This window comes from Piliocolobus tephrosceles, chromosome 10 (assembly GCF_002776525.5).
Source record: "Piliocolobus tephrosceles isolate RC106 chromosome 10, ASM277652v3, whole genome shotgun sequence".
NCBI classification, from domain to species: Eukaryota; Metazoa; Chordata; class Mammalia; order Primates; family Cercopithecidae; genus Piliocolobus; species Piliocolobus tephrosceles.
The window spans coordinates 14,844,304-14,857,396 of record NC_045443.1 but is presented as its reverse complement, the minus strand read 5'-3'; the positions used below and the strand labels follow the sequence as shown (position 1 = coordinate 14,857,396).

Below are 13,093 nucleotides of genomic sequence, written 5' to 3'. Positions count from 1 at the left end.
AAACATTTTTACATTCTTAGAAATAAGAGCTTTTGGCAAAAGTCGGAACTAGAACTTCTCTGAAGCCAAAAGAACTGTCTCCCAACTTTTTTCTCTAAGAAAACCTTGTCGTTTATGAAGGAAAGAGGACAGAAGGCAGTTGGCTATACTCTGGGTGAACGGAGGGATTTTAATTGGCAGACGTTGTGCTGAGGGGCGATAGCCAATAGGGAGAGGGTGGAGAATGATGGGGTAATTGATGGAATGACATACTTGAGGATTTAGGGACATGAGAGTATGAAGTTTACTTATTCTATAGACAGTTACTGTCCAACAACTGAGCTAGGTGCTGGGAATACAGTGGTGAGCTAAATCAAGTAAGGTCCCTACCCTCATGGACCTTAGGGAAATTGAGGGAATAAACTTCATTGTCTTTATCTGTCTCAAACCCTGAGTACAATACTTATTAATGCTACATTTTTAAAGCATCTTTTTTTAACAACAATTTGGGGGGGAAAACAGCTATATATGCCACGTGGCAGTGAAGACATTCATTTTACATTTATAATTTTATATGTTAACTTTTCTAAATTTTTTTAAAAATTAACATTTTTCTCTGTAAGTTTAGAAATATTAAATATACACTGTGGGTCTAATGGTGCTGCAACCAAATAGAGAAAGTATGTTTTTTAAAATAAATCAGAAGTCTGCAAGAGAAGACCATGGGTCCCCAAACACATTTTTCCTTGACATGTTATTCCAGTCACAGAGTATTTCCCCTCCAGGCATATTAAGCTTAAAAAGAAGCTGTGTTTTTTAAAATTGTAAAATACCACGATAAGTCCATTTTTAGTAAGAGTTACACCACTTTTGCAGGAGATAAATATATGCAGAATTACCACTCTAAAAATGCTGTAAGAAATGTAAAATAAGGCCGGGCGCAGTGGCTCAAGCCTGTAATCCCAGCACTTTGGGAGGCCGAGACGGGCGGATCACAAGGTCAGGAGATCGAGACCATCCTGGCTAACACTGTGAAACCCCGTCTCTACTGAAAAATACAAAAAAAACTAGCCGGGCGACGTGGCGGGCGCCTGTAGTCCCAGCTACTCGGGAGGCTGAGGCAGGAGAATGGCGTAAACCCGGGAGGCAGAGCTTGCAGTGAGCTGAGATCCGGCCACTGCACTCCAGCCTGGGCGACAGAGCGAGACTCCGTCTCAAAAAAAAAAAAAAAAAAAAAAAAAAAAAAGTAAAATAATGGCTTTTGTAACAGTATTTTGTGAAGAAACAATATAACAGTGTTTCTAGCCATAGAATCTCTAGAAAGATTTATAGTCCAAAGAAGAACAGAATGAACTGCACTGTTCATTATTACTGTCTATACCCAGCAATCTTGATCCCAATAAAATGGGGAGCGAGGCAAAGAAAAAAGGAAGATGACAGCCAAAGTTTAGGCAGGAAGAGGGGGAAACATACATCTCTGAAATCCTGTCTGATTTTAGAAAACATACCACCCACAAATGAAAAAGCCATATTATTTTTATGAAGGCTGAACTTCTTTGTAAAAGTGAAAAAGAGCTTCAGCAACTTATTGCAAAGAAAACCTTACCTTCAAAGAATGTTTGATGGCTTTCTTGATTGAAAAGGGAAGTAAAACCCAGGCCAAGTACAAATTCAACATCTCCCCCTAAGACTGTTCTTACTGAATAGTAACCCAGACCAAAGGAGGAGGTATTTTTAAATCCACACTTGTACCCTCAAAGTTCATTTATAAAATACATATTCATGGGAAAAAAAAAAAAAAAACCTTGTATTTGACGAAATAATTTTAAGACAGATCGTTTTAAAACTTAAGTGTTAACCTTAAAAAGTATCTATTTGAAATAACTGATGTTGTTCTGCTAGTTTTTCTCCATAAAAATCTAGCAGAACAACATCAGTTATTTCAATAGATGCTTTGTGGTTTGGGGAGCTTCGTATTTTTCATTTTTGTTTCCACAGATAGACTGGAACAGGGATCAGCAAACTTTCTCTAAAGGGCCAGATGGTGAGTATTTTGGGCTTTGTGAGCTACACAGTTTCTGTCACTACTCTGGTTTCCTAAGATGAAACCTGCACTGAAGGCAGGTAGCCTACCTTACTTGGTGTCCAAATGGAAATACGCCTTTTCTTACTGCAATGTTTCTCTACAGGGCCCTCTACTGAGAAAACTCAGAGCTGAATTTGAAGTTTTAATTTGGAGCTCAGAACCGATAAATTCATAACTGGCACACATGAATCCAAAGAAAACTCAGTGCTTTTTACTTCTACTATCACAACGTTTTAAAACAATTCTTAGCACAGGTTCCTTTGGCAAAAACAAATGGAATATTTCTCAAGCCCTTTTTGGCAGGGGCTACTAGCTAGTTCTGTTAGCTTATGTGTGCTAGCTAATATAACTGTGTGTATCACTTTTTTTGAAAACTCTCAAAGGAACTTTAATTAACTGGCAAGCTCCACAACAGAAGTATGTTAAATAGAACAAAGCTAAGAACTAGCAAGCAAGCAAAAATGCTCCAAGAAACTGGCAGAGACAATGGTACTCACCAAAATATTTCATCTTCTCTTCTGTATTTCCTGAGCTTCTTCGCAGTTAGATTAAGCCTGAACTAGTTCTAGTGGATAGGCTGAAGCAAAGAAGAGGGTGTGAGTTCTCTGTGCCCTTGTTCCCTGCTGGAAGAAACAAGAGATAGTTTTGTATGGCTGGTGAGTGGTATAAAGAATGGCAGAAGAACAGGCTGGAATCTATAAAGCTATACATTTTATAGACTTCATTTAAGAACTACTCATATGAAAGTTTTACAACAGAGATTTCATCTGGACTGTTTGCTCTTGCTAGAACACTCTATATCAAGGGTTTTGTGAGGAGATAACCTTTCTCATGTTGTAAAAGGTCCAGTGACACTCTTTACCCTGGCAATGGATGCATGCTCATATTATATTTGGACAACTAAGACGTCTGCCCTCCTAATGCTGTCTTGATACTCTTCCACTCTGTTGTATGCCTCCAGAAGGCTAAACTGTAGATAAGGCATCAATGTGCTTCCTTGTCTTTTGTCTTCCATTTGGGTTGGGCAATGGGAAACAGGATACTGGAAGAAGGGAGGAAAGTGAGGTCATGGTATTTACCTAATATATATGTTTAAATAAATATAAGTAATATACATATATAGATATAAAAACTTTAAAGCATGATTTATTATTAGGAACACCTGGAACACCACGTTCAAGAAACAAGGACATTCTTATCCTGTGTGAAGACATGGACAAAAAGATAAATTCAAGATAGCAAGTTACTTGATGAACATGAAAACGAGGATTTTGTTAGCAGATATGGATGCTTGAAATGTATAAATGTGTGACTGAACTACTTGAAGACAGTAGCTCCCTCTTTTGCATGACGCTTGGACACTGCCAACATTTGCCTTGAGATGTATTTGTCTACTTCCACCGCTGAGCAACCATTCTTTTGTGTGTCACATTTTTTTAGCTAATGAGCAAGGGAAAAGCAGTCCATGACAGACAGCAACTGACTTGGACTATCAGCTAGGCTGTGCTGTTGCCAGGAGTTGGCCTGACACAGCTACACTGTGGTGATCTGTTGAACATACACAATTCACAGAACACTAACACGAGACAAGGCCACTGAGTGGCTGTAAAAAGATCAAATAAAAAACAAGACCTTTCTGTAATCATGTCTGAACAGAAAGAAAAACATGAACATTGTCCAAACAACAAAAATGAACAAAAAAAACCCTATCCTGGCTAATATGCATTAGCATATTTACCAATTACAGCTTTAGTTTCACTTCATTCTGCACTTTACAACATTCCTTGCACCCTACTTCCTGACGGCATGCAATTCTGAGCAAAGCCCCCAAATCAACTAACACAAACCCAAATCCTATAATACGCCCTAACAGCCTCTTACTGAGACACCCCACATTTCCCCATGGAATGTGTTCCCCCTTGCTGCAAAGAGGAATAATCCCAACTTGTTCAACTACAAATATGTTCCTGATGGTCTTCGGCTAGAGGGCATAGACAAAACTACAGGTTTAGCCCAAGCTCTCGTTGCTTGCACCAGGACTCTCAATGCAGTGTGCACATCTGAGACCTCTTGTGACTTGATCTGTGTGAGGTGCCACTTGCTCATGGCTGGGAAATAAGTTCATATTGAACTGACTTCCTGTCTTTTGTTGAAGCGCTTCAGTGTTGACTTTATGTGTTTCCCTAGGAAGACGATCTCTTGGAATTTTTTAAATTATCTAATCAGATTTATATTCTTTCAGCAAACCATGTTTAGTCTTCTATTCCTTGCTTCTACTGCTTGCTTAGTATTTAGTGTTGTCCACAGGGAAAGTTATAAACATAGTTCTGATAAATCTGTTTGCAAGTGACTTCCAGGTGCTAATGAGTTCAGAAGGTCTCCAGACCAGAGATCTTAGGATAAATTTTGCTTGGGGTTACCATTTCCAGGTCTGATTAAGACGTCTTCCTCAGTCTTGTCTATGTGCCCCTGAGACCTGGACTATTTTGTTTTGTCTGCCTAGACTAATAGCTGGCCCATGGCCAAACTCTGGGGGTTAGAGGTTACACATCTTTACATATGACTGCATTTCTCCTAGTCTTCACAATTTAAAACTGCACTTCTTTCAGGCCAAACACACGTTTTCTTCACGATGTCTTACTACAAAGCTAATCTGTGCACTTCCGTCTCTAACACAACAATTTCATCAGGGATATTTCGGAATTGCAGTGATCACCTGGGCTTTTGACATGAAAAAGACAGTTCATTTGAGAAGTGCTTTAAAACAGAAAGCAAACTCTCATGCGCAGATTGCTTGTTTGTCTAAAAGAAAGATAATTTTGTTGAATATAGGGTTCGTCTCTCCTATGATTCCATACTTTGGGGTTAAGCAATGCTGGCTTTTTTATTTCATGGCTCGATAAAATTATCAAGGGTCTATGAGCGTGGTAACTCATGCCTATAATCCCAACACTTTGGGAGGCAGAGGCGGAAAGATCAGTTGAGCCCAGGAGTTAGAGACCAGCCTGGGCAACATGGTAAAACTCCATCTCTACAAAAATTATTAATAAAAAAATTACCCAGGTGTGATGGCACACAACTGTAGTCCCAACTACTCGGGAGGCTGAGGTAGGAGGATGGCTTGAGCCTAGAAGTGGAGGCTGCAGTGAGCTGTGATCACAACACTGCACTCCAACCTGGGCAACTGGGGGAGATCGTGTCTCAAAAAAAAAAAAAAAAAAAAAAAAAAATCATGGATCCAAGTTATTGCCCAAACAAGTCACCATTCTCCTTCAAGTATGTATATGTTAAAATCCAATTTTCAACACGTAAGCTTTCCTTCCTCCACTTGTGGAGAAAACAAAATAAAGCTTTACAGTGATAATTTCATATCTGCCTGAAACCAGTTTCATTATTTCTTCCTCTGCTTCTTCCCTGTTCCTCTCACTCTCCATTTCTCTTTCGGAAAGCTAAACATTTATTGATTTTTTTAAAAGTTGCCTCGTCAGAGCCAATTTCTCATGTTTTAATCATTCTAAAATGCCTACATTGGCTTTATGAATAAGTTGCCTCTTTTTAAAAGTTCTTTAAAATTTATATTCAACTAAAAAGAATGATGATAAAGGATATCTTTAAGGGATCTTAGCCAATATTCTTCTAGGTTTTTTTTTAGAAAAATGTTTTTGCTGTCACCGTGTATACCTTGAATTTCCATATGCGCAGTTTAAAAATGTAAAGGGTAAAAATGCATTTTGATTCCAATTCCATTAGTAACATGAGCCAGCTTGTCACCATTTCCTATCTGTGGAAAAAATAACTTTTAAAGACCATTTCTTTAAGTATAAGCAAGCAGGGAGTATGAAGAAGCAAAACGATCCAATTGTGGAAAAATCTCTATTGACACTTTCTCTCCTGGTGTCCTTCCGGCCGCATCCGTTTCTCTCTTTAGTGATGCCTCTTCCTCTGCCAATTGATTAAATCTCACAGATCTTCTGTTCCTTGTGGCAATTTCTGATATCGGTCTGTACTCTATACATGTATATGTTCTTTCTGGATGATTTGATCTACTCTGGCTATTTTTAGTCATGACTCCCAAATTCTTAGCTCCAATCCAGACTTTTTTCCCCTAGATTCAGATCTAAATCCAGTTGCAGGAGTTACCTTTGACCCCCATGTCTTCGTGCGTGCTGCCTCTCAGCCCAGCTTACACCTCCCACCAGCCAGTGTGCCCACCTGGCTGAGGGACACAGGTACCCATATTCCCTGTTCCTGTTAACACCCTGAGCATCTCCTTCCCTCTACATGTACTCTGTTATTATCTTCCTTTTGGGTGTGTGTACCATGATAGTGAGTTTCTTGGCAGCTGTTTACCAATCACAGGTGTAACACATAATATTGCTCAATAAATTATTGAACAAACAGGGTCCATTTTTAATGTGTGTGGGTGGACTTAACAAGCCATAAATTCTAAACTAGGTTGTCTTCAGGGGCAAAAACAAAAAACAAACACAAAAAAAACAAAAATGCAAATTCAGGTTCACAAGTTTTAATCATTTATTACTTTCTTTTTTGTTATACATTGAATTGTGGATGTGCTTTAATAAAACAGTCACTAAAATTGTTTTTATGGTTGCTATCACAAAAGTCATAGGATTGCTAGAATGCTGTATGTTTACCTGTTTCAACAGCTCCCATCAACTACCGCTACTCACTTTACATAGAAATAAGAATAGCTACTATTCATTGAGCCTATTTCTATACAGGAATCTTAGTGTCCTCACTCACATTAATTCATTGAATCCTCCCCAAACTCTCTGAGGTAAACTATTATGCCCATTTTAGAGATGAAACAGGTTTAAAGAGATTAAGTTTCCAAAGATCAGATAACTAATGAGTGAATCTGAATTTAAGTCTCATTGCAGAGAGCTTAAGTTCTTACACAGCATGGTATGCGACCTTTCAACCACTGGAAGGGGCATTGTGAAGTTTGCATGTAGTACGCCAGTCATCACCAATTATGGAGCCTGACTAAACCTTTTGATTCCAGGCAGGCACAACTAAACAGACCAGTCCTCAAGGACACAAAGACAAGACTGGCCCTGCAGGAAAAACAAAGATCAAACAAATCCTGGCCAAGCCACAACCACACTGAACGGCTTATCTCTGCAGGAAAGAGTATGTGTGTGTGTAAATGAAACTATGGATTATAACTCTATTAAAAACTGGAATTCAACTCCCACCAGATTTTGTCTTAGGTCTTTTACCATATGGTCTTATGCTTAAAGAAATATTGGCCTTTTAAATTAACAATCACACATCAGCAAGAACTACTGTTTGTCCATCGTGGATCATGGACTGAGCTGATTTTGTAGGAGTATGCATTTTAAACTGCCAATAAACGATTCAGGTTTTTAAAAAACTCTCAAAAACAAAATGGTGAGGAGATGATTGAATTTTGAGGCAGGCAAAGTATTTGAGGGGATGCTAAGAATCCTTAGGGTGGTGGTGGGAGAGGCAGTGGAGACAGGGCAGTTACCATGCCTTTATCTTGTCTATGTTGCTCTTCATGTAACAAGAGCTGGACAGACTCCTGTGAATCTTCCCAGGGAAAGGCAAAGGTGCTTTTTCTTATGAATGTCTGGATGTCCCTTGTCCTTATTTCTTCATCATTTTGGTAACAATCCCTCAGATGCCTCATCTCTTTAAGAAATTAGACTCAAATGTCAAAACCATATATGCATTTTGTTCCACTGACCCCAAGTGGTAACTGCAAGTATTAATTCTAACAATTAGGCATTTTTTTAAAGTCCTATTAATGTTTACCTATAATTGAACCTATAAGGATAAACCCATACCCCCATAGAACATCGTACATTTTTCCATGTGTTGTCTAATATGTGGCACACAGTAAATGAACAAGCTCAATCCTTAAAACAGGTGTTATGACTTTCACATATGACAAAACCACAAGGAGTGAAAAGCAGGACATCTGGAACCTGCCCAATGATTTGCCTGCTAACAGAGGTGTGTACGTCCTGACCTTTGTACACCTCAAAAGTGGCAACATGAGACAAGTAATTCCATCATTCATCCACACACAGCAGAGAGGTACAAGTACTAACAGAAGCTGATCTCTCATATGAACGTATGTATTTGTTCCTTGTCCCGTCTTCAGGAACCAATAAAAATAAAATGAGCTCCAAGAGAATGGAAATCTCGTTGGCCTCATTCACAGCTCTACTCCTATCACTTTGTACAGAGCCTGGCATAGACAGCTGTTCAATAAATACTGGGGACAAAATAAAGTCCAAGTGGGAAAACGGGCCAGCTGCTACTAAGGATGAAGACATAATATATATATATATATTATATTATATAATTAATATAATATGTACTATATAATAGATGATATATATTATATAATATATAATGATATATATTCTAATATATCATAATATATATTTTATATATATATATATTTTTCGGGGGAAGACTTCAATTCCGACTCACAGGAAAGAGTCCAAAGATGTGAAATCTGTACTGGGATCTTTTTTGTGGGGTCTGTAGGCCAGGATTAACTTTGCTGAGAAGGATGAAATAAATGGGAGTGTCAACTAAGGGCAGAAGATGATTACTAGTGTTAACTCTTTAATGTGGATTCCTGGTCTGAAATGTGTTTCTCCCTGCACTTAAGTATTTGGCCCTATCTGTCCTCACATGTTTATTAAAGCAATATCGTGCCATTAGGCAACGCAACTCCCAAAGACATTACTGGAATGAGGTCATTGCTTCAGGCTAGTGGGAGAATATAAGAGATTTCAAACAGGTTATTTGTTGGTTTAAGAACCCCTAAAAGCAAGAGGTTTTTGCTTTGTTTTAAAGCAAAGTCAAACTGAGTCTCAAAGAGAATATAATATGAAGACAGGATCTTATGAAGCTAGAAACCTGAAAACATCACTTTAAAACTCAAGCATATGTAACTCATGACTAAAGGCGCTGCAATGTTATGCAATATGACTGTCCGGGGAACGAATTTCCAACCTCATGACTCAAATCGAACGTTTCCTTCATTAAAAAAAATATGAACATAAGGTGCTATATAAAGATATCTGATATCCAAAGCATGAAAGCACAGCAGCTACTAGGCTAAGAAGAATCTCTTAAGTTAATATCGTGCCATCAGAACCACCCTTCCAAGACGGAAAGTTACTCCACTTTTTGAAAAATATGGCCGGAGACACTTCCTGCCCTGAGCCCAGCTCGATCCGACGGTCTCTTCCCAGAACTTGGTCCTGAGTGCCCACAAACTGGCAGGAGAGCGAAGCCTCTGGGAAGGGGAAGTAAAAATAATTCCGGAGGAGGCCTCGCCGCACCGACTCTGCCTCCCCTTTGCCCTACTGAGAGCGAGGTGCGCTCCCACCCTGCCCACCTCCAAGCCACCCTCCCTTAACGCCTCGAGGGTGACCTGCGGACTAAAGCAGTCCAGAGTGGCTCAAGCCCACCCACCAGTACCTGCTCCAGGGGTTTCCCAATCGTCCCCCTCCCCTGGGGCCATCCGGCAGGTCCCCATGACTATACAGCTCTCTAGACCAAACGATTTTCACCAACTTTATTGGCTCCCGCCGGGCCCCTCGCCGCCCACCTCCCCGCTAGATGTCACCGGCCCTCCATGACATCCAGCACATTCAAAACCATTGCGGGACGACCATGAAAAGGGCCCTTGCGGGGGGAGCCAGCTCCCTGAGGGCGGCGTCAGGGTCACTTGCTCTTCGTCTTCTGACTCTCCGTCTTCTTGGGCAGCAGCACGGCCTGGATGTTGGGCAGGACGCCGCCCTGAGCGATGGTCACTTTGCCCAGCAGCTTGTTTAACTCCTCGTCGTTGCGGATGGCGAGCTGCAGGTGGCGGGGAATTATCCTGGTCTTCTTGTTGTCACGCGCGGCGTTGCCAGCCAGCTCCAGGATCTCCGCGGTCAGGTACTCCAGCACCGCTGCCAGATACACAGGCGCCCCGGCGCCCACTCGCTCCGCGTAGTTCCCTTTGCGCAGCAGTCTGTGCACTCGGCCCACCGGGAACTGCAGGCCCGCGCGGGAGGAGCGGGATTTGGCCTTTGCTCGTACTTTGCCGCCCTGTTTTCCGCGACCGGACATGATCACCTCTCGCCTACAACTCCAGAGACGGAGACAAACCGCTCTCGGCGTCCGGTACCGGAATGCAACGTACAGCCCCCGAACTGCCTCTACAAACTCTTTGCGGCCGCGCGGCAGGCCCTTCCCATTGGCTCTGGTGACCAATGAGAGGCAGGCTCCGCTCCCAACTAGCGCTCTGGAAGAGAGACCGCCTCCTCCAGCTCTGTCCAATCAATAGAGCAAGCTCCGAATCCTCATTTATATAGCCGCTCACATAAATACCGAGGCCAGCCTGCTCCGCATTTGGGGACCCAGATGAATTTAGCGGTTACGGGTTTTCCACGACCACGCTCGCTCCCAAGCAAATAAACTAGTAGGAAATAAGAAAACATGGTTGGAAACAGCAATCCAGAAGAAGAGCTACAGGGGTTATCCGTAGACGTTGCTATGCTAAGTGGATGTTCTCATATAATACACCATACTAGTCAGGTAGGTTTCTGTCTCGGCAGCCCGTGCTGCTTAGGCAAAACAACAGCCTCTCTGCGGAATTCTGCCTGCCCAGGACAGGGTCCGTGGGCTGTTTCTTATACAAGAGCCTTGCCTGCAGCTACCCAACAGTATAGAGACCACACTGGTCTCCCTGCTGGGTCCTGCGGCTCACAGCCAGCCAATCGTTCACTTAAGTCTTTAAAGCTAGTGATGGCCAGACGTGAATGCTTCCTGCGCTGACAGGAGGAACAAGCTCGCCTAGCCAAAATATCTTTTGTCTTTGAGGCTATGGGCCTGCAAAGAGCCACTAGGTTTTATTGGAGAGGCCTAAGTCTTGGCCTTGGCTTGCTCCGCGCAAGCCAGGGCGCCGCAGATCAGCGGATCGGTCCTCTACGAGAACGTGGAGGTCCCCCGGGTCTCGTTGTAAATGAGCCCAGAGACTAAAGTCAGAATGGCAGTTTATTCTTACATACCTGAATTGTGGACCCACGCTTTTTGAAACAAAAAAAGTGTTTTGTTTAAAGTATTTTGTTTTATTTTAATTAGAAATTACTTTCTACTAATTCATCGAGGTCAATTCATTTTTACCTGAACATTTTCAGTAACACAGTTAACATCGATACGTGCTGTAATGTTGAACACTTGCTTTTTAAAATAAACATTTTATGTGGATTCATTTAAATTTAAAGTAAAACAAATTTACCTTCTCCCTATCCGAATAAAGATTTGACTTCATTGAAATAACATTTTCAAGTGTTTATGTATATGTCATTACTGCCTAGAACAATGATTAACCCATACTGGGGACTCAATAAATGTGTACAGAGCTATTGTCATGCTTTATAAAGGCGGTCTTTCTGGAGCCAGACTGCCTCAGCCTAAATCCTGGCTTCACCACTAAGCAGTGATCTTGGATAAGTTATTTGACTCCTGTATCTGTATCAAAGTGTTTTGAAAATTAAATACGTTAGTAAGCATCCAATAACTCTTAGATATACCAAATAAATGGACATACAAATCTCTGATACAGTTTTTAACGAGATGTTCCTGGAATGAGTTCTGTAAACTAGCTTAAATTTTCGCCTGGGGCCGGGCGCAGTGGGCCAAGCCTGTAATCCCAGCACTTTGGGAGGCCGAGACAGGCGGATCACAAGGTCAGGAGATCGAGACCATCCTGGCTAACCCGGTGAAACCCCGTCTCTACTAAAAAATACAGAAAACTAGCCGGGCGAGGTGGCAGGCGCCTGTAGTCCCAGCTACTCGGGAGGCTGAGGCAGGAGAATGGTGTAAATCCAGGAGGTGGAGCTTGCAGTGAGCTGAGATCTGGCCACTACACTCCAATCTGGGCGACAGAAGGAGACTCCGTCTCAAAACAAAACAAAACAAAACAAACAAACAAACAAAAATTTTCGCCTGTATCATGGATGGAATTTTCAAGAGGTTTTGAAACTATTGCTATTTTGGACACGATTTTTTTCTTTTATTCTAATAAGCAAGAGATTTCTAATTTGAAAATATTCTAGCCTTGATTTCTTAGAAAGTGAGTATAAGTAAGTCAACCTATTTTACCATTTATATATATATATATATACATATATATATATATATATATTTTTTTTTGAGACAGAGTCTCTCTCTGTCGCTCAGGCTGGAGTGCAGTGGCGAGATCTCGGCTCAGTGCAAGCTCCGCCACCCGGGTTCACGCCATTCTCGTGCCTCAGCCTCTCTAGCAGCTGGGACTACAGGCGCCCGCCACCATGCCCGGCTAATTTTTATGTATTTTTAGTAGAGACGGGGTTTCACCATGTTCACCAGGATGGTCTCGATCTCCTGACCTCGTGATCCGACCTCCCAAAGAGCTGGGATTACAGGCGTGAGCCACCGCTCCCAGCCCCATTACAATAATTCTTATCCCTTCAAGATCTGATAGACTTTTCCTCTTCCCTCTGAGTAAAGTATTAAAATCATGGAGTGAAGTTCCACCATGCAGGACTTTTTCCAGCCATTCAAGAAAGTGTTCCAACTCTTTTATCTTTAACAAAAAGTAAAAGAAAAAGAAATACCTTTTGGGTTATGAAGATGGGCAAGGATTGAAACAAATGGTAACTATAAGCATTTAGAAATATAATAAAAATTTACCATAAAGCCTTCCTGCTGTAAAGGCTTATCTTCAAGACCGGGTACAAAGAGCCCCATTTACTAAAATACATTGCTCAGAATCTTAATTAAGTACCTGGGGAAAGACTTATGAATCATCCTCTAAATAACAGCTGCTTTTTAACACAGTCAAACCTTTAGAGAAGACAGGGTCCTGACACCTTCGAAGACTGGTGACACCTCACAGAAACTTTCGTTTTTGTTCCGGGATTCTCTTGAGAAAGGAAGGGATCAGAACCTCCTGAGGAGATTTGCAGTAGAAATCATTATTCCAAG

At 41.4% G+C, this 13,093-nt stretch overlaps 1 protein-coding gene across 1 annotated transcript; it reads right to left on the bottom strand.

Moving 5' to 3' along the window:
• Positions 1-6,574: 6,574 nt before the first annotated feature.
• Positions 6,575-10,342, bottom strand: LOC111552072 (histone H2A.J). The gene is made up of 2 exons (XM_023226166.2): positions 9,826-10,342; positions 6,575-9,351 (listed from the first exon to the last, which is right to left on the bottom strand). The coding sequence occupies exons 1-2, from the start codon at positions 10,190-10,192 to the stop codon at positions 9,251-9,253; spliced, it is 468 nt and encodes a 155-aa protein (XP_023081934.1). The 5' UTR covers positions 10,193-10,342; the 3' UTR covers positions 6,575-9,250.
• Positions 10,343-13,093: the final 2,751 nt, after the last annotated feature.

Excerpts from the sequence above, each read along its gene's own strand:
- LOC111552072 (XM_023226166.2), bottom strand. The coding sequence starts at position 10,192 with ATGTCCGGTCGCGGAAAACAGGGCGGCAAAGTACGAGCAAAGGCCAAA. Across the intron at positions 9,352-9,825 it reads GCTGCCCAAGAAGACGGAGA|TTTGTGGGCACTCAGGACCA; the intron begins GTCAGAAGACGA and ends CTCTCCTGCCAG.